Source organism: Sphaeramia orbicularis, chromosome 15, assembly GCF_902148855.1.
Source record: "Sphaeramia orbicularis chromosome 15, fSphaOr1.1, whole genome shotgun sequence".
NCBI lineage: Eukaryota > Metazoa > Chordata > Actinopteri > Kurtiformes > Apogonidae > Sphaeramia > Sphaeramia orbicularis.
In genome coordinates, this window is record NC_043971.1 from 14,567,756 (window position 1) to 14,590,056 (window position 22,301).

At 40.5% G+C, this 22,301-nt stretch overlaps 1 protein-coding gene across 2 annotated transcripts; it reads right to left on the reverse strand.

Annotated features, from left to right (window-relative positions):
* Nucleotides 1-1,159: 1,159 nt before the first annotated feature.
* On the reverse strand, nucleotides 1,160-20,351 carry LOC115433696 (uncharacterized). Of its 2 annotated transcripts, XM_030155154.1 has the most exons (9): nucleotides 20,154-20,351; nucleotides 15,666-16,019; nucleotides 14,839-15,156; nucleotides 14,303-14,404; nucleotides 12,176-12,508; nucleotides 11,625-11,963; nucleotides 5,021-5,362; nucleotides 3,529-3,861; nucleotides 1,160-2,514 (listed from the first exon to the last, which is right to left on the reverse strand). In XM_030155154.1, exons 1-9 carry the CDS (start codon nucleotides 20,224-20,226, stop codon nucleotides 2,447-2,449), a joined length of 2,262 nt encoding a protein of 753 aa, XP_030011014.1. In that variant the 5' UTR covers nucleotides 20,227-20,351; the 3' UTR covers nucleotides 1,160-2,446. The 2 variants fall into 2 exon arrangements, with proteins under 2 accessions (XP_030011014.1, XP_030011015.1); XM_030155155.1 differs by lacking the exon at nucleotides 5,021-5,362.
* Between the last annotated feature and the right edge of the window lie 1,950 nt (nucleotides 20,352-22,301).

Here is a 22,301-nt window from a genome sequence, read left to right on the forward strand (position 1 = left end):
ACAACACTAAACTGGAACTCACTTCCCACCCACAATAAAGACACACATACATACTGCACTTTTACAGCCAAATTAAAAACACGCTTTGCAAACAACTACACCTGTACACACTGTCTGTTTACATCCCTGTCTGTGATTCTGTGCTGATGTATTCTGTGTGATTCTATTGTATGTGCTGCTTTTGTATGTTTGGATTACATGTGCTGTCTCTGTAGGACTGGACTGATGCTTTACTGTTCTCTTTTATCTTTGTTAGGGACCGAGCAGTAAGACAACCAGGAGACAGCTGTGGGTTTTTATTCACCCAAAATTATTCCAAAAATGATTACAAATGATAGTTTTAACGAATAAGTATATAAAAGAGGTACATATAACAGAACTGTACGCAAAAATAATAGCAACTAAGGCTGAGAACAAGAAGTGATGCATCAAAAAAACTGACAAAAACTGACCGACCAAAATGAGACACAGTGGGAGCAGATACAGAGGTTTGGTCAAACCATTAAACAAAAAAGGAGAAAACAAGATGCACACCAACTAGAACTAAATACAACTGAAGCTTTGGTAACATTAAATCCCCCCCATGACAGGTCTACCCACAGATTTTTAATGATGTTCAAGTCTGGGACTGTGAGGTCCGTTCAAAACCTTCAGCTGCAGTCTCTGAGGTCATCCATGGTGGATTTACAGATAGGTTTCAGATCATCATCCTGTTGGAAAATCCATCCTCTTTGACAGTGTTCATTTGTCGGATTTTGCTGCAGTGGTTTTGATTTTATTGTTTGGATTTTCTTTGGTTTGGAGGACAGACTACTGCTGTGAAAAATTTGTCATCAGAGAACAACTATTGAACACGTCAGTAACAGTACATCTCAAAAACCATAATTAATTTTGGTTAATGGATTACCATGTCAGAAATCTTTACAATTTATACACCGGGTACTACTTTTGCTTTGCCCTGACTTAAACTGCATGCCCCTGTGAAACACATGACTGCCGGTGTTTCTCCACCTTACTCCAATACTCCCTAAAAATGGAGTCCGGCTCAAATCCGGACTGCCCAGAGGGGGGTCACTTTATTTAAATTATAACTCACCAGTTATGTTCGGATGGAAGGACCAACCCAGGAGAAATGAAGAATTCACCAAAAAAAGAAGGGTTGAGGTTTAAAAAGTTAAAACAAAGCTTGATTTATTGCTTCAGGCAAAAATAGAAAAAGTTACATAAAAGAAAGAAGTCAACTAGTCTGGCATCAAACACACTATTCGTCTCTACCACATGAAAATCTTCTTCATTACATTTTATAGTCTTCAGTCACTCTTTGAAGGCTTCCATATTTGGTACATAATCTCAATGATTGGTTGACAGTTGTTGCCGGGTAAAACATGTCACAGACATATGTCAGTCACTCCACTTGAGCTAATTCTAAGAAAAATCACATTTGAAAGTTCACCTGAGTTAATCACACCTTGATTTTACATTTGCACCAAAAATTCAGCTTACACTGCATAGTTTAACCGCAAAGAGTTTCAGTATGTACGCTCTTGCGCAATTAGGACAGCACTTCTTGACCAGAGAAAGTCCCTTTTAAGTTCATAACCCAGAGTACCTCAGATCACCCTAACCACAATCCTACCAAATCTGCAAAACAGACACTTGTACGTAGAATCTGACCTTTTCTCCATGTTCAGCACACACAGGTGTTAGTTTCAACTTAACCACACAACCTGAAACAACCCTGACCTTTCACTGTTCAGTACACATAAAATAAAAATACAAAATACAGATACAAAATATAAATCAGAATATAACAATTTAGGTTAGTAAAATAAAATCCTTATGATGGTCATCTGACATCTTAGAGCAAGACCAGCGTATTTCACAACAAACACTAGAAATACAATAATGAAGAGTCTAAAAGCATAGTTTGAGTGGTTTGAAGTATGTATATTTCGATTGTATTTACCTGTTTCATATATTCAAGAGGAATAAGATCAAGCCTCAGTTTAGGAGTTTCACTTGATAAACAGAAACACATGCACAAAAGATCAATCAAACAGCTTCTTCATGTTCTCTTATTGGAAGACACTGAAATGTGATCTGAGATCTGTCTGCGAAGGAGACAGAGGAGGGAGATACATATGACCTCTGACCTGCATCTGAACGCTGACCTTTGACCTTCAGCATCACTGTTTTACATCTCAGGGTGGACTCCATGTTTGATGACTTTACATTCATATCTTCCAGAGTCGTCCTGTTGGAGGTCATTCAGGGTCAGACTGAAGTCTCCAGTCGTCCATGGGTCTTCATTCATCTTTGTTCTGTTTTTGTAAATATAGCTCTGTTTGACCCAAGTTTGAGCTGACCCCTTCTCATACCCATGGACATACATGTATTATGGTCATTTACATAGTACCTCCACTCCACTGTGGCGTCCCGAGGCAGGTCAGGGTTGTGTTGAAGGGCAGCCGGGCCGAGCGTTCCCCTCCTCCACATCCACCTCCACCTCTTGATCTGGGAGGAAACATGACATCAACATGGGACAGTTTATTATCATCACATCTTCTATATGGAGGAAAATCAGCCTCTTTAAAAGGAAAAGATTGAATAATTGCTCAACTTCAGTACTTTGACCAGGAACAGCAGAGAAGGCTGATAAGAAGACTACACTCAAAAATCCATGGTCGTCTAAATTGGCTCTAGGGACACAGAATGCTACTGTCCTGGTGGGGAAGGAAGCGGAGTTGTGGCAGATGGTTCAGAGGTACAGACTAGACTTGGGCTCTGGAACCGATCTCCTCGAGGGTGGTGGGACTTGTCTTTATTTTATTTTTTTTTTTATTCAGGAGTTGTTCAGGGTGAGAGGTGTGGAGCAGGTGTGGGGTTCCTCCCACCTGCTCCACACCTCTGGTACAACTCTGGCTCAGTAGCTTTATGTTGGAGTTCACCCCATTGAATGAGAGGGCGGAGCCTTCAGTCAGGGAACAGGTTCTGACTGTTGTCTGTGCCCATGTGTACCCTGCCAGCCTTCTTGGAGTCTGTGGTGGTTTGCTGGAAGGTGCTCCCCTAAGGGACTCCACTGTTCTACTGAGACACTTCAACATTCACATGGTCAATGACAATGAGACCAGGAGGAGTGTGATTGGGAGGAATGGTCTGCTGGATCTGAACCTGGGGTTTTTTTTTTTATTTATAAGACCTCTGTACAAGTCACAGTTTGTCTATAACAAACACTTTGTCACGACAGTGTTATTAAGCACATGTGGCACAAGGTGTTTTGGGCAGGTCCAATGAGGAGGAAACCCCCTGGAATATGTAGGAAATGCTATATGACACAGCTGGAAAGGGACATGGATGGATGGATGGATTATCCAGCCTGATTAAAAATACTAAAATATATATCATTAAAATCTGCTCCATGAGTAACTCCACATTGTGCTATTTGTGATTGTGGAGGTTCGACAGGGAAGGGGGAAAGAAGGGCTTGGTATTCTAGAACTAGGAATGACCTGTGTCTACAGTACTGACCTTTGACCTTCAGATACACTTGTTTCCTCCTCAGGATCTGCTTGTCTCTGTTGAAGACGGTACAGGTGTAGATGTCAGTGTCCAGGTCTGTGAGGTGTTTCAGGGTCAGACCAAGGTCTCCAGTTCCCAGTGGGTCTTCATTCATCTCTGTTCTGTTTCTGCATTCATCGTCCTGTTCATTAGTTCTGTCAGAGCCGAACTCATACACATGGACCTTCCTGTTCTTATCGTCCGTCCACTCCACTGTGGCCTGACTGATGTCCTGAGTATGAAATGAGGTTTTCCAGGGCAGCAGGACAGACTCCTCCCCTGGAACCACCTCCACCTGTTGGGCTGAGAACAACAACCATACCATCAGACAACAGTAGAGGAAAACATCTGCCATGGATACAGTTCTAAGTGATGATCCCATCATTCAAGCAGAACCAAGAGCTTATGTGTGTGTCTGAAGTTTTTAGTATGTTTATGAATGTCATCAGATCAGAGCAGTTCCATTTCCGTCCCAGAAACTGCCCCTGCCGGTATGTATCTTTCATATGTTTGGGATGACTGCTACTAAAAGTCTTTTCAACTTTAAACCTAATTTAATGTACAACATGAGAGAAACATTATTTTGAAACAGTCACTAACAGGTATTGAGTTGGAATTCCACCTCATTTTTCACAGCACACAGTCTTATATCAGACTTTATAAAAACATAACCTGCTAGTGGTGGCCTTCTCAGACCAGGTACTCTGGCTTCCTCCACCGTCCACACACATGCATTTTTATGGGTTAATTGGTGAGTCTCTAAATCAAAAAACTTGAGAGTGAATAGTTGTCGGTCTCTACATGTTAGTGATGACCTAGACCAGGGGTGTCAAACTCAGATCCTCAAGGGCCGGTATCCTGCATGTTTTAGATGTTTCCCTCTTCCAACACACCAGATTCAAATGACAAGCCTATCATCCAACTCTGCAGAAGAATGATAATGACCGTCAGGTGTGCTGGAAGAGAGAAACATCTAAAACATGCAGGATACCGGCCCTCGGGGGACCGGAGTTTGGACACCTGTGACCTAGACAAATATTCAGAGGAAACCATGCATTTCCTTGTTGGTGGTCAGGATAGGCCCTGGCATCCCTGCAACACTCCAGAGGATTCAACAGTTTGGAAAATGAAGGAATATTTCTGTTGTTGTGTCAAAGTACTGTAGAAACAAACCCATAAGTTGATGCTATCATCCTGATCTATATAGTGTTAACGTGAGACTTTATGTAAAATATTTTACAAATTATATTTTACTTTGGAATGTCAGGAAAAAATAATAAGCACATTTGTCAGTTTTGAAAGAGCAATTTATGGCATTTTAATCCTAATGAATGCTGCAATGTTTTTGGTTTCCCTTCAGCACACTGACCTGTATATAGAGGACTGACCCACGTCTAGAATGCTGACTCGAAGAAGGGCTCAGTTCTTAGAACTAGGAATGATCTGTGTCTACAGGACTGACCTTTGACCCACAGACGCACTTGTTTCCTCCTCAGGACCCTCAGGATCTGCTTGTCTCTGATGTAGATGGTACAGGTGTAGATGTCAGTGTCCAGGTCTGTGGGGTCTTTCAGAGTCAGACTGAGGTCTCTAGTTCCCAGTGGGTCTTCATTCACCTCTGTTCTGTTTGTGTATATCTCGTCCTGTTCATTAGTTCTGTTAGAGCCGTCCTCATACACATGGACCTTCCTGTTCCTATCGTCCATCCACTCCACTGTGACCTGACTGATGTCCTGAATATAAAATGAGGCTTTCCAGGGCAGCAGGACAGACTCCTCCCCCGAATCCACCTCCACCTGTTGGGCTGAAAACAACAACCATACCATCAGACAACAGCAGAGGAAAACATCTGCCTTTGATACAGTTCTAAGTGATGATTCAATCAGCAGCAGAACCACCGGCGCTTATGTGTGTGTCTGAAGTTTTTAGTATGTGTATGAATGTCATCAGGATCAGAGCAGTTCCATTTCTGTCTCAGAAACTGCCCTGCTGGTATGTTATCTTTCATATGTTTGGGATGACTGCTACTAAAATGTCTTTTCAACAGATGTGTGAATAACTCCAGTTTCATCTGTAGATGTGGTTCAATCTAGATAACTGATTAAATTTGCTCCATGCTGTATTCACAGGTGGTTTCCTCAGATGTTTGTGGATTTTGATGAAATAATAAATAATAGGAGTGACTCAATGAGGGTTCAGCCAATAACCATACTCCTTTTATATGATCCAGTTGATTTGAAGTAATTCTCAGGATATTAAACATCAGTAAGACAATCTTGCACAAGGAAATTTTTAACCAACAAACCACGGAGTAAAACGATAATTAATAAAAGTGTGTCATTCCATCAAAGCCAGTTTATACAAACGTGTTCAAGAAGTGGTTTCAACAATCTGAACAGAAAAGACCAGAAGGAATGACAAGAAAGACTGACACTTGTGAAGGACTTGGAGGTTTTTTGTGTCCCCCTAAGAGAGGGTGAGCAGAATTCAGTTGGCTCTCTTAGCCTAGAAGTTCACCACTAGGTGGGAGTAAATATCATCAACTTCACCTTTAATGCATCAATTTTTAACAACACTTTAAACATAATTTAATGTACAACATGACAGAAAACATTATTTTTGAAAACAGTCACTAACGGGTATTGAGCTGGAATTCCAACTCATTTTTCACAGCACACAGTCTTATATCAGACTTTATAAGAACATAAACCTGCTGGTGGTGGCCTTTCTCAGACCAGGTACTCTGGCTTCCTCCCACCGTCCACACACATGCATTTTATGGTTAATTGGTGAGTCTAAATCAAAAAGAATGTGAGAGTGAATGGTTGTCGGTCTCTACACGTTAGCGATGACCTAGACAAATATTCAGAGGAAACCATGCATTTCCTTGTTGGTGGTCAGGATAGGCCCTGGCATCCCTTAATGGAGCAATCATGAAGTCAATTAAGTCCGTGTTTCTGAGTTCCACTTTTTTTTATAATGCTGTTAAATAGGTTCTAATCTGAAGGTATCTAAAAAAAGTCTTCCCTTCCCAAGTAATATTTATCTTTGAGTTTCGAAGCTGTTTAGGTCCTCCATCATCTGAAATTACACAGTATGCTGTAATGCCTCTAAAGGACCAAAGTTTAAATCGGCTATCCATCCAGGCAAGTTTGAAATCCTCGTCATATGCCACCCAGCGTAACAGCTTAAGCCTGTCTTCCAATTTTAATTTATGGCATTCATCGAACCAAATATTTAGGGGGGTTTCAGTCCAGCAATTTAGCTTCTCTTTAATGATGTATATATAGAGCTTTATCTCCAAGCAGTGTCTGAAGGGGTATGTCCATTTGACTAAGATCTAAGTATTTCCACGTGGCAGTGTAAAGGGGATCACACCAGTAAATCAGGTATCTCAGTTGTGCTGATTTGTAGTAATCTTCTGTATCTAGGAGGGATAGCCCTCCTTTATCCTTGGGTAGTTGTAATGTGCCATATCTAATCCTAGGTTTTTGTCCCCTCCATATGAAACTCGAAAACATTCTATTCCATTCAGTAAATTGTTTGGAAGGTATCGCTATAGGTATTGATTAAAAAAGGAAAAGTCATCTTGGCAAAATGTTCATTCTAATTATGTTTATCCAATGGTACAAATCTAAAGGCAGTAGGGTCAACCTGTTTAAATCAGACTTTACTTCTTTGGTAATTGGTAAATAATTTGTATCATAAATATTCATAAGTTCCTTGGGTATTTTGATTCTGAGACAGTGTATGTTTTCATGGTCCCAATTAAATTCACAAAGATTCTGTATTTGAGGTGTAGGTGTGTAATTATATGTAATAATTTGAGTTTTCTGTATATTCAATTTATATCCAGAGTAACTACCAAATGTTTTCAGGCAGAATAATAATTTGGGAAGACTCATATCCGGTTGAGAAAGAGTCATCAATACATCGTCTGCGTAAAGGCAGGTTTTGTATTCAGTTTTGTTAATCCAGATTCCTCTTATTTCCTTATCTGATCGCTTGTGCGAGTGGTTCAATAAATAACGTAAACAAAGCAGGGCTAAGGGGGCATCCTTGCCGACAACCTCTTTCTAATAACACAGGGCTACTCAGACTACCGTTTATTTTTATTCTAGAGGTGGGGCAGTGGTATAAGTTTTTTAAAAGTGAGATTACAGAGTTGTTAAACCCAAATCGTTCCAATGTTTGGTATAAATACTCCCAGCGAACAGAGTCGAACGCCTTTTCCGCATCTAGGCTAAGGACGATTGATTTCTCTTTGTTTTTATTCATATGATCTATTATATGTAGGGCCTGTCTAACATTATCTTGACCCTGTCTATTTTTGAGGAATCCCGTTTGATCACCATCTATTATGTCTGGGATTATATTCTAAAATCTTTTTGCGATTATTGAGACGTAGAGTCTTTAGTCTAAATTTAAGATGGATATTGGTCTATATGAGCTACACATGGATTTATCCTTGCCTTGTTTTGGAATGACAGAAATTATTGCCTGGTTCCAGGACATTGGTATTACTCCCCTCTGGAGTACAAAATTAAAACATTAAGTAGTAATGGTGATGTAATTTCTCTTAACATTTTAAACCATTCTGCTGAAAATCCATCTGCCCCTGGCGTTTTGTTTGTTTTTAATCTTGATATTGCCTTACCTAATTCTTCTTTGTTATCTCACGCATCAATGTTCTGTTTTGTTCTGTTCCAATGGATGGTAGATCCACAACATCCAAAAAATCTTTAATTTTTGAGGGGTCAGCGCCATCTGGTTGTGTATATAAATGTTTATAGTAGTTTTCAAAGGATTGTTGTATTTCTTTCAAAGAGTGATTTATCTTACCCAATTGTGTATCTTTAATTTTGTGGATGGACCTTTCATCCTGTTGCTTTCTTATCCTCCATGCCAATAACTTTTTAGCTCTTGGTCCATTATCATAATATCTCTGTTTGGTAAATTTGGCTTTAATCTCTTCCTGATTGTCATAAATTTTATTTAAGCTTTGTTTGGTTGACTCAATCTGACCAAGTATTTGAGGATCATTAAATTCCGTATGTTTAATTTCAAAATTCTTAAGTTTATGTAATAAATTATTGATCTGCTGTTTTTCCTTCTTCCTTCTTCTTTCCACATCATTATGGCTACATATGTAGTTTACCACCACCAGAGGGAGAATGTGAGAGCGAATGAATAACGGATCAATAATGTAAAGCGCTTTGGGTGTCTAGAAAAGCGCTATATAAAATCCAATCCATTATTATTATTATTATTATTATTATTATTATTATTATTATTAATTTTCCTCAGATTACTGCTTTAGCCGCGTCCCAAACATTGCTTGGAGATGTTTCCTCATTATCGTTAAAATCCAGGTAATCTTTGAATTCTTTTTCAATAAATTTCTTACACGAAGGGTCATTCAGTAGACTGGTATTTAACCTCCATGTTGTGGTTTTAGCCTCAGTGTCTAAATGAAGGGATAAGTATACCCCAGCATGGTCAGATATGTCTTTAACCCCTATTTCACATTTCAGAATTCTGTGTCTGAGTTGAACATAAAAAAAATAGTCAATTCTTGAGTATACTCTGTGTGGATGGGAGAAGAAAGTAAATTGTTTATCTGCAGGGTGGAATTCTCTCCAAACATCTGTCGTATCAGCTTCCAGGAGAAGTTTTTTAACCATATTTGTCTCAGAATTAATTTTTTTTAGTTAAATTAGTAGAGTCAAGGGAGTGTTGTAGTTGAATATTCCAGTCCCCACCACAGATGTGAGTACCATGGTTCTCTTCAGCTATTATATTAAATATTTTTTTGAGGAATGCCTTATCATTACCGGGGGGGTCTATATATATTTAACAACATAACTGGTTTATGATCAATGTGTCCTGTTACCAAAATGTATCGTGCGTCTGCATCTCTCATTTGTTTGGAGAACTGGAACGTTATGTTATTCGAGATTAAAATTGCTACACCTCATGCTTGTCTGTGACTGTATGATGAATAATAGGTATTTTTATAGCCAAAGATCTTCAACTTTTTCATGCTCTTTATCATTTAGATGAGTCTCCTGCCAAAAAAGGATTTGCTGTTTTTCCCTTTTCATTTTACTAATTTCTTTCCATTGATGGGATTTTGCCGTCCATTTAAATTTAAAGTAATAACTTTATAAACCTGGTTTTGCATCTTATCTTTTTGGTTTGGTGTTTAGATTATGATACTTCATTGACCTGAACATATCTCATATGTACATATGAACATAACTCAAATGTGTCTGTGCAGAACAGTAAAATGAACAAACATACATGACCTCCAAAAGTGAAGTATGAAAATAACTTCTAAACAAGGAGGGAAAGCCTCCCAGTGACGGGCCCCTCCAGATAAGTCGTTTCTCCTTTAACATATTACCTGAGTTCTGCTACCAGGTTAACACAGTTGTCGTCTCCCATTGTGGTCTAAATTATCATCTTAAACAGAAAAATATATTTTAGCCATGAACATTTTCCCTCATATTATGAATCACAATCCTTAAACAGTGAGTCAGGATTTATTTAGAACATAGTTAACAATAGAATATACCTTGTAAGGTTTCCGTATGGATCTACGTGTACATTCCTTTGTCCTTAATTGAGTGTCTCTTTATTTACTCACAGTTACATCTCAGGTCGGGTTTTCTTTATGTAGAGGCGAACGTTGGAATATCCTTAGCTTCTCTTGGACCCACTCAGTGTCTGCACTCCGTTTTTGACGTCTAACAGATCCATGAACCTCCCAGGAGTATTCCTCAAGTTTTTTGCGGGATATCGCCGTTGTGTCTGCAGGGTCGGTGTTGTCCGGTATTGGGTCATCAGTTCCTTCATCAGCTGTCAAGATTCCCTTCTTCAGCATGTCCTCCCTTGCTTCTTTTGCGTTATTGTAAGTTGTGGGACTGTCCTCATAAAAGACTCGAAGTTTTGTGGGTGCTGGTGTCTGAAACCTTAATCCCTTTCCTTTTAAAACCTTTCTCAGTGGGGTATATTCCTTTCTTCTTTTCATAATTTCTGCTGGGTAGTTGTGGTCGAAGTAGATTCTGTTACCATTCAGGTGTATTTCTTTTTTTCGCCACGCGTTGGATAACACTAGTTCCTTGGTTCTGTACGTGAGGAAGCAGACAATCATGGATCTCGGAGGAGCGTGTGTCGGTGGTTTCGGTCCCAGTGACCTGTGGCAGCGCTGTATTCCCAGATCAATGTCCATGAGCAATAACTCCGTTCTGATAATCTTCTCCAGGAACTCATGTGCATTGCTCCCCTCCATCCCCTCGGGGATTCTGAAAATTCTCAGGTTGTTTCTCCTGGTTCCCCTTGGTTGCTGTTTCTGTTAATAAATCCGTTTTTTCCCTTCCACATGTGCATTTGAGTTTTATCCATACACATCTTAGACAGTAGACTGTGGTCAGTGACAGGAGAAGCAGTGCCAGTGAAGCGTCAGATCCAGACGTACCCATATCGGATACAGGGGCGGCGATAATGGATTGAATGCTGGACGGGTGTAATGGATGATTGACAGGAAGCTCAGCCAGGTTCGGCCAATTATTTCATTCGGACCGAAAAAAATGATTGGTCAGACTTTCATCAGAAATATATGACAATTAAACATTTTTGAGTTTCAATACCTGGTGGATTTCTTTTACATTTTAGTTTGACACACACTTATTAGGAGCATTTTAAGATGACAAAAGAAAAGTGTAAAAATGCCACATCATATGGTATAGCTTTAACTTATATTTCCCCATAAGAAATTTTCATAACATTTCTCAGCCAATTTCGTCTTAATCAGGGAAAGTATTTGACCTTTCAGGGAGCTCTCACTTTACACCACCTCTCCATTCACCACCATCCCAGAAGTCCCATTTTTCAGAGTTTTGAAAGAGCAATTTATGGCATTTTAATCCTAATGACTGCTGCAGTGTTTTTGGTTTCCCTTCAGCACACTGACCTGTGTGTAGAGGACTGACCCACGTCTAGAATGCTGACTCTAAGGGCTCAGTATTCTAGAACTAGGAATGACCTGTGTCTACAGTACTGACCTTTGACCTTCAAATGCACTTGTTTCCTCCTCAGGATCTGCTTGTCTCCGTTGTAAACGGTGCAGGTGTAGGTGTCAGTGTCGTGGTCTGTGGGGTCTGTCAGGGTCAGACTGAGGTCTCCAGTTCCCAGTGGGTCTGCTTTCATCTCTGTTCTATCTCTGTATTGATCATCCTGTTCATTAGTTGTGTCAGAGCCGTCCTTATACACATGGACCTTCCTGTCAGCCTCATCTGTCCACTCCACTGTGACCTGACCTGTGACGTCCTCCATCAGCTGAAATGTGGTTTCCAAAGGCAGCAGGACAGACTCCTCCCCTGAATCCACCTCCACCTGTTTAACTGAGAACAATGACACCATAAGACAACAGTAGAGGAAAACATCTCCCATGGATACAGTTCTAAGTAATATTTGTTCAGTCTGTGTTGAATCATCAGCAGAACCGACTGCTTATTAAACTGTTAACTCCTATTCTCAGTTCAACAACATTGGACATTTCTGTCTGATAATCCAGGCGCCTTTAGTTTTCTCATCTTCTGTCTACAGCACTGACCTTTGACCTTCAGCATCACTAGTTTCTTCTTCAGGACTTTGTTATCGTTATAGACGATGCATAAGTAATCGGTGGCGTCCAAGGCCCTTGGGTGTTTCAGGGTTAAACTAAAGTCTCCAGTACACAGCCAGTGTTTCTTCATCTCTGTTCTGTTTCTGTAAATCTGGTCCTGCTCATCAGGTTCGCCAGAGCCGTACTTATGCACAATGAGCTTATCATTGTTTAAGTTCCTCCACATAACGCTGATCTTTCTGAAGTTCTTTGTCAGGTGAGCTATAGTTTTACATGGCAGCAGGACAGACTCCTCCCCTGACTCCACCTCCACCTGTGGAACTGAGAACAAACAAATAAAAAAGTAGACACCTCACTGGCTGCCCTGCTGTAGTGTGCTTTGTTCCAACATAATCTCATTATGAACCAAAAATATTGTGGACAGCATTGTCTTAGAAGCATGGCAACTCATTAAATCAACACATAAAACTGTCTATGTCTCATATTCAGGTAGTGAAAGCGCATTGAAGAGCTCCAGAGTGCAAACAAAAGGCTGCAGCTGCACTGGTTCAGGGGCAGCATTTCCACCCCTTCACGTCTGACAAATGTTCAAATACAGTCTCCTAGTGCGAGCAAAAAGCAGGTGCACAACAAGGACCAGTTATCTGTCTGAGGAAAAGACAAACCACCTGTCTACTCCCATCAAACTGGGATATTCATATTGGTCAGTTTAGACGGGGGGTTCGGCCCATCAAAGGGTCCAATCCAAACCATGGGATGAATTTGTGAATATCAAATGTGTCAAACTCGTTTTAGCTCATGGGATACATACAGTCCAATTTGATCTCAAATGGGTCGGACCAGTAAAAATACACTGTTGTCAATGAAGTTGGAACAATTCAGTTTTCAGACATATTTTTCTTTTTATTCCCATTTAATCACTTTTGACCCAGTACAGTGATTACATACTGAGTCCCAGTTCCACCTTATCTATCAAGGATAAATCACATTTCACATGAAAAAATATTTTACTCTAATTTTATTGGAAACAGTGTAATAACATTATAACTTATAGATGTCAATATTCCACCTGTTCCTAAATGTCTTGTGTGTTCGTAGATCCACTGTGATCTGTAAGTTGTAATGCACATGTGGAAATGATAAGATGAGACATAGTATTGTTAAAATTGTATACTTATTTTTGTGGTTGTACAGGGTTGTTCAGGTTATTCACATTTTCATTATGCAATTTTACATTTTTCACACCAAAACAAAAAGAAAAATTTAGCGTTGATATTATTTATAATGTTGTTTTGCTACGATTTTACTGGTGCAGCCTGATTCAGATCAAATTGGGCTGAATGTGTATGACACCCCTGGTTTAGACACAAAGGTCCAGGTGTTTTAATGACTTCTCTATTATTGTGGAAGAAATAAATCTGCTTCATGTGGTGTTGATGTGAAAGGTGAGCACATGGTCTATGTCTTATGATGGTATCATCTGTAAGTTTGTTGCGTACCTTTAAATTTTATGGTCCAATTGCTGTTGATGGATAAATGATTAGAATTTAATTTTTTATCGTCATTTAAAAAGGTAGTGAAGCAGTTTAAGGGGGCTTTCACATTAAAGGTGTTTGTTTGCTTTAAATAGACCAGTTTGTTTTCCTCTGATAATCTGGTTCATTTGGGGACGTGTGAACATGCAACTGAATTTGAATGTTGGAACCCCTGTTGAATCAAACTGAGTCCCCGATCAAACATAATCCCCAAACAAACCTATTCCCACAAACCAATTCCCCGATTGAACCAAGTCCCCAGTTGAACTGAGTCCCCCATGGAACCAAGTCTACCAGACTATTAGGTCTGAAAAAGACTGAAAACACCAGTTTGATTGTTGTTTTTGTCTGTGTACTGTAAAATTATACACATTATCTGAAGCATTTCTCTGATCAGTCCACTGTGACTCCTGACTGTTGACCTCCTCAGCAGCGACTACACAGATACACATTTACAATCACAAACTTGGTATGTAGGTTTCTATATGTATGAGTGACAGTCTGCTTCTATAATCACGAGACAAAGAAAAACATGATGAAGAACAGCACAATGGGTAATATAGGAACAGACATGACATACCTGACAGAAAATACCCTCGAAAAATAAGTACAAGTCCTAGAAGGATTATAAGAAGAACAGCAAAGACAACCAGGAGAGCTGTGGCCCAGGTTGGAAAACCACCTGTGGACGACAAAACACCAACATGAACTCCTGATAAGACATGATTGTATGATGATGTGTCAATCAAATCCTAACAAATCTTTAAAGACATTATGAAGTACCATAAAACCTGCTTGAGATGAAGTTGAAAAGAAAGATGTGTATTATTGTGTACCTGTTTGACAGTTGGTCATATGAAAGAGCCAGAGCTGATAAGGTGGAGCATTGACTGTAGTACTGAGTATTGATAAGGTGGAGTATTGACTGTAGTACTGAATATTGATAAGTAGTATTGCCAGTAAGAGTACTGAAAAGTGTCTTTTCTACATTAGCATGAAATGGCATCAGGACATGGATCTCCATATTGAATGTTTTAGACCCAGAAGTGAGAGCTGCAGCAGAAGGTGTGTGTTTTCAGATTGGAGCTGTTTCATGTGGTCTACCCCAGCACTGACCTTGGACCACCTGGAGCAGGACTTTAGACCTCAGGACGTCTCCTTCCCTGTAGACGGTGCAGATATACATACCTCTGTCTCTGTATATGGGGTTTTTCAGAGTCAGACTCATGTCTTTATTCATCTCTGTGCGGTCACGGTAAAACTTGTCCTGTGTTTTAAAATCATCAGCTTTATTCCGGTACACATGGACCACCACCAGTTTTGGATCAAAGTGAGTCCAGTCCACTGTGGTGTCTTCAGGCAGATCAGCTGAAGCATTACAAGGCAGCTGGATAGACTCCACCCCCTGCTGGACCTTCACTTCCTCCTCGTCATCTGACAGGAAACAGACCACAATGATTAGAACATATGATCAAGCCGTCTAGAACTTCAACAACACACAATATTTACATCAAATGGAGAGGAACAATAACAATCCAAGGTGTATTTTCAGCAACAGATTGACCAAAAGTTCAGCTGAACCCTTCATCCTTAACCAGAGACAAAATGGAATAATCCAGTCAGTAGCTTCTGTGCGTAAACAGTCAGGGTGAAGTGGTACATGTTTGATGAAGGTTGTGTTGTGAAGAAAACAGAACTGAAATGAGCTGAATACAAAGACACATGTACGTGTGACCTCTGACCTGTGTCTACTGTAGTGGGTGTGGTTTGTATCTGACCTCTGACCTGTGTCTACTGTAGTGGGTGTGGTTTATATCTGACCCGTGTCTACTGTAGTGGGTGTGGTTTGTATCTGACCTCTGACCTGTGTCTACTGTAGTGGGTGTGGTTTTTATCTGACCTCTGACCTGTGTCTACTGCAGTGGGTGTGGTTTGTGTCTGACCTTTGACCTGCAGCTGTACTTGTGTCAGTCTCCATTCTTTAGTCTCCTTCCACTCGGTTTCCCATTGGAGGTTACAGGTGTAGTTGCTGCTGTCAGACAGTTGTGGTTTCTTCACAGTAAGGCTGAAGTCTTTAGATTCCAGAACGTTGGTCTTCATTGACATGCGGTCACTGTATTCCTCTTTCACATCGTCACTTTCGTCTTTAAGCAGGTAAATAACTGTTTGGTTGAGATCAGAGCGTCTCCAAACCACTGAAGGAACCACTGGTAACTTGCCAGAATACTGGCAGGGCAGCAGGACCGACTCCATCCCCTCATACGCCTGCACCACTACAGCCAATGCACGCTGGGAAACTGAGGACAGACACACAAACAGAGTGTTAATCTGTAAATGGGACCAGAACAACCCAGGTGAGTCCTCCTCAGTTTCCTCCTTCTGACTGTTGTTTATCATCCTTATCTGTTCCACACTCACATTAATAAGGCTGGGATTTTCAACCTGAACTTTTGTCAAATTTGTCCTGTCATGACATACAGGGCATGATTTTTTCAGGGGGGATGGGGGGGATCAACCCCCCCCCCCCCTCTGGTTTTTACATCCCTACTTCTGCTCAATGAATTTCATCCTTGGGAGGGGGGCAACCAACCAATGTAAATAACAGCAGGTTGTGTCAGTTTTCTTCCTCCTTTATCCTCCATTACTGACACTAATGTTCACCTGAACTCAACTGTCACAGTCTGACAATTCATGAACGTCCCATGCACTGGGGCACCGTAAAGGGGGGGTAAACGGGACAAATTCATGTGGCCCAGCATTTGTGTGTCCAGTGGATACAGGTTAGAAGTTGTGAAACTTTTGTTTAAGATCCGCTGTATAATAGAGGAATAGAACCAGGGAGTTGGACATTGAAAGTACACTCTAAAAAATGATATGCTTGCTCAGTGTAAAAAAATTGATGTAACAATTTCCATTAATCTTTTTAAGTTATTTCAACTTGGCCATATTTGTGTAAATGCCACAAGACTTCTCTAGTTAGGCAAACCATTATTTTAGTACAAACAGCATGATTTGCTTTGTACTCTGTAAGCTTAATTAAGTTGAACCAACTTAATTATAATTGTGTCAAAACTACTCCATTTCGCTGTACTAACTTTTTGTTTTAGTTTTATTCTACTAAACAATGTCCAAGCAAATTGTTACCTTAGTTTTTTTGAGTAGGCCTAACTTATTTCTGTATGTCAGAATAACTTACACATGGAACTTCCAGTTTCATAATCAAATTGTTTAATATATCCCCATGCATCTTATTTACCAGAATAAGCTGCAAGTTGTCATTTTAGTAATGCACAATGTTATAGCCTCTATATGATATATAACACTGATGTGTACTTGTTAGGCGAGGAGGAATTACATCAAACAAAATAATTTAAAGTGTCGATAAACAGGAAAGGCATTATTTGGCCTGTGTTCTGACTCGTGGTGCAGTTCTATAAAAATACAAAAATAAACACAAAAATGGCCAATAAGCATTAGCATGCACACATTAACTCCAAATTAACACCAACATCCCTGCTGAACCCCTGCACATAAAATAACACATTTTCAACAATATACCCAATACCCACAATGCAATGCAGCAAACACGCCAATATATACACTACAATTTTAAATTAGAAAGCAGTAAAACATGCTATCCAGTCCTTGTATAATTGAAACTACTGTTGCAGAAATTCAGTGCCAGTTAATAATCATAACACCATTCAACTTCTGTAAAACAACATCTAACCAGACTAATGTTATGGTGGAATTGCTATGTCAATTAGCTAAAAGTCTTACATTACTAGCTTAAATGTTACCACCTCTAACTGAGGAAAAGACTTTAGTGTGGTGTAAAAACCATTTCTTGTCGTTTGTGTTGGTAGTTATTAGCTGTTGTGAATAAACCAAAGCTAAATTCTACTTATCAAGCCTTAACGTTTAGAAAAGTTCTGTGTAAAATTGTGTTTCTCCCTTTTCTTTCTGTGCTTCCCTCCGTTTCTTCTGGCAGGTGTGGTCTGTCAGTAAAACATATGAGGGGTCGTATGGGACATTATTCCAAATTATCATGCACACACGCGTGTGAAATGCATTCACGCACACTTGAAAACGCACACATACATATATGAAATGCATTCATACACGTGAAAACACACACATACACATATGAAATGCATTCATACACACGTGAAAACGCACACATACATATATGAAATGCATTCACACACACATGTGAAAACGCACACACACGTGAAAACGCACACATACACATGTGAAATGCTGCGTTCCTCCGATGAAAAGAGTAGATGACTAAAGATGATACGATAAGTTGGATCTCAAATAATGAACAATACAGCTTAGTGTAGGCTAGTAGCTAACATTAGCTACTAGTACTAGTGCTAAACATTAGCTTATATTACACTACCTGTCTATATGCAACTTTAACGCAAAATTGTGTGTGTGTGTGTTGTCGGTTACGTTGTCAACTAACCATATGGTACTTATTCATATAGCTAATTAAAAGCTAATTAAATGCTAACGCAGCTTTATTGCTAACACCCTTAAGTTCGCTAGCAACTCAATCTCACTAATGCTAATTGCTTAAACTAGCTGTTATAACTAACTCAAGTATAAGAGTTAGTTTAATGCCAGGTGGAAGTCTGACGGGGAAAGTTCAGGGGTCAGTGAAAAAGAGTAGCTACACGGGTGAGAGCAAGTAGCTAGAGGACTTAAGGGTGTTGGCATTGGCAATAAAGCTAGCGTTACTGTAACCAGGTAACATAAGCGTTTAATTAGCTATATTAGAATAAGTACCATGTGGTTAGTTGACAACATAACCGACACACACATAATTTTGCTTTAAAGGTACATATAGACGGGTAACATTATATAAACTAACATTTAACGCTAGCACTAGTAGCTAACATGAGCTGCTGATGCTAGCCTACACTAAGCTGTATTCATCATTTCAGATCCAACTTCAGCTATCTTCTCTTCTTTTCGTCGGAAGAAAGCAGAAATTACAGTGTTTTATTTACATCATTTCTGTTGTTGCAACATGGGACACAGCACTGCACCATTTTACAATGTTTTGAATATTCCACAATTGGACACTGAAGTCCACCAACCGACTTCTACGACACAGTCGGTCTGACCCGTAGACAACCGCCTAGCAACATCCAGGCATATCTGCAGATTCAGGTAGAAGGAGATCCCCGGGTAGCTCCAGAACCATTGCCAGCTTGACGTGAGGGAAAAAGCCTTGTTAGGTGGTTGTCTACGGGTCCGACCCACTGTGTCCAAGTAGTTGGTGGCTGGCCGTCTGTAGACCTATTTGTCGTCTGTAGACCTATTTGCCAGAGCTATCAGTGTCTGTGCAGAAGCTAACAAATTATGGAGCAATGTCGCTGCTTCAGATAAATTGTTTGCTGACATCAATACGAGCCGGGCCTGCAACTGTTTAATCTACTGATGGCTGAATAAAACAGGACATGTGCCAGTAAACAATATAAAATTGGGGAGGGGTTATCTGGTTTCCTCTTCTCTGCCTTCCTGTTCAAGTGAAAAACATATGTTTGAGAAAGTATTTCACATGTGTGTGTGCGTTTTCAAGTGTGTGTGAATGCATTTCACATGCATGTGTGCATGCTAATTCTGAATTTTGTCCCATATGGCCCCTCATAAAAACATGTTCAGGCTCGTAAGCTTTGTACTCAGCTTTTAGAGGAAGTTTACAAGATTTTGAAGCTGTACTAACTTAATATACTTATATGTAAAGTTAAGGCAGAAATGTCTGTTCAAAATTGATATGTTACTAAGTTAAGACTGGTTTCCTTATTTTTCATTTAGACCAACCTAATTAAATAACTTATCAACTGATTACAGTGCGTACATGTAACAAACTGATTTTTTTAAGCAGAAAAAGCTCTTGATTTGAAGCTTAACGTCCTAACCCCATGAATCATCAAGTTTCACTTTGGTTTGACGCCAGCGTTAGTGACGTTAGTTATGGACCACACCCCCACTTATCTCATATTGCAGCCCCCACCCACCCGCTCTTGCTCCGACAAAAAAAAAACAAAAAAAAACCCCGAACATATCCTCCTCTGTTTTTTTTTTTTTTTACAAATTCCACCCTGATAACATACATGATTGTTTGTATAAATCCATTGTCTGGCTCTTGTTTATAAACAGTAGATCAGTCATTCAATCAGTGACCAGTGGTTTCACTCTACAGTTATTTTCTTCATATTACTAATGAAATTCACTCTTTTCTTGTTCCTTTATCTGCCTTCAAATTATCCACAGTTGGTCTTTTTTCCTCTCAGAAACAGTCTGTGGAAACATTTGATGTATTTGAGTAAAAGGTCCCAAAATTACTTAGAGTGAAGTGCGCCGTACAGACATGTTCCACTAGATGAGACAGAGGAGGCTGTTTATGTTTGTCTTACCGTGGATGAGGGTCACAAACACCAACAACAACACTTCCATCTTCCTGCACAAAGTCCACAGTTGTACTTTCATGTCCTTCTGAGTGAACTGAACCAGCCTTCAGAAACACACAGGTCCAGGCCCGGACTGGCCATAGGGAGGACGGTCTGGGAATGGCCTGCTGGCCCGCAATTCCCTCTCTCGTTTCCTTTTCCTGTTTTTTTTTTTTTTTTTTTTTTTTAAACGCTTCCGCTATCTTGAACTTTCACTCTAAATCTTAGAGACAGACCAGGCCAATCAGAGGCCACTCAGTGTGTGAGGAGGAAATGACGATTGGTTTGTTTCGATTAACACCCGCCTCGTAGGCGGGCCTATCAACCACAGGCAACATGTGGGGAGAAAGGAGTGTGTGTGTGTGTGTGTGTGTGTGTGTGTGTGTGTGTGTGTGTGTGTGTCACGTGCTGAAGTGTTTGTGTTTGTATAGCGTACGGGAGAGGAGACAAGTGAACTTCGTCGAAAATGGACCCCAAACCGCACAAAAAAAAAAAAAAGACAAAAGGTGGTGCCGAAAGGGAGAGAGAGAAAAAAAGAAAGGCGCTAGAGGATGACGCAGCCAAATGTCTAAAACTCACCAGTTTCTTCAGCCCTCCCCCCAGTCAAGGTGCCATTAATGCGTCTGCAAGTAAGTTATCTATCTTAAAAATATATACACTGGTTGTCAGCATGAGGGTCAGGGGAAATGGTGCTGTGCACTTTTATGGTCTTTGGTATTTTGAGCCCTCAACTTTGTCTGCCAGGCACCTGTCAGTGGCTTAGGTTAAGGCTATGACCAGGATACACTATACTACCAAAAGTATTGGCTCACCCATCCAAATAATCAGAATCAGGTATTCCAATCACTTCCATGGCCACAGGTGTATAAAATCAAACACCTAGGCATGCAGACTGCTTTTACAAACATTTGTGACAGAATGGGCGCTCTCAGGAGCTGAGTGAATTCCAGTGTGGAACTGTGATAGGATGCCACCTGTGCAACAAATCCAGTCGTGAAATTTCCTCGCTCCTAAATATTCCACAGTCAACTGTCAGCTGTATTATAAGAAAGTGGAAGTATTTGGGAACGACAGCAACTCAGCCACGAAGTGGTAGGCCACGTAAACTGACGGAGCGGGGTCAGCAGATGCTGAGGCGCATAGTGCGAAGAGGTCGCCAACTTTCTGCAGAGTCAATGGCTACAGACCTCCAAACTTCATGTGGCCTTCAGATTAGCTCCAGAACAGTGCGCAGAGATCTTCATGGAATGGGTTTCCGTGACCGAGCAGCTGCATCCAAGCCATACATCACCAAGTGCAATGCAAAGCACCGGATGCAGTGGTGTAAAGCACGCCGCCACTGGACTCTAGAGCAGTGGAGGCATGTTCTCTGGAGTGACGAATCACGCTTCTCCATCTGGCAATCTGATGGACGGGTCTGGGTTTGGCGGTTGCCAGGAGAACGATACTTGTCGGACCGCATTGTGCCAAGTGTAAAGTTTGGTGGAGGGGGGATTATGGTGTAGGGTTGTTTTTCAGGAGCTGGGCTTGGCCCCTTAGTTCCAGTGAAAGGAACTGGGAATGCTTCAGCATACCAAGACATTTTGGACAATTCCATGCTCCTAACTTTGTGGGAACAGTTTGGAGCTGGCCCCTTCCTCTTCCAACATGACTGTGCACCAGTGCACAAAGCAAGGTCCATAAAGACATGGATGACAGAGTCTGGTGTGGGTGAACTGGACTGGCCTGCACAGAGTCCTGACCTCAACCCCATAGAACACCTTTGGGATGAATTAGAGCGGAGACTGAGAGCCAGGCCTTCTGTCCAACATCAGTGTGTGACCTCACAAATGCGCTTCTGGAAGAATGGTCCAAAATTCCCATGAACACACTCCTAAACCTTGTGGACAGCCTTCCCAGAAGAGTTGAAGCTGTTGTAGCTGCAAAGGGTGGACCCACGTCAGACTGAACCCCATAGACTAGGAATGGGATGTCACTTAAATTCATATGCGAGTCAAGGCAGGTGAGCAAATACTTTTGGCAATATAGTGTATATAGGGTTCAAAATACCACTGAGCCACTTTTACAAAGTGTAAATATGTAGCCAACTAAGCCATGCCTGGAAATTAAAATAAA

Coding starts and splice junctions, on each gene's coding strand:
- LOC115433696 (XM_030155154.1), bottom strand. CDS start 20,226: ATGAAAGTACAACTGTGGACTTTGTGCAGGAAGATGGAAGTGTTGTTG. Junction 16,020..20,153: donor GTTTGTGACCCTCATCCACG/GTAAGACAAACA, acceptor GTCTGTCCTCAG/TTTCCCAGCGTGCATTGGCT. Junction 5,363..11,624: donor AGTGCATTTGAAGGTCAAAG/GTCAGTACTGTA, acceptor TGTTGTTTTCAG/CCCAACAGGTGGAGGTGGAT.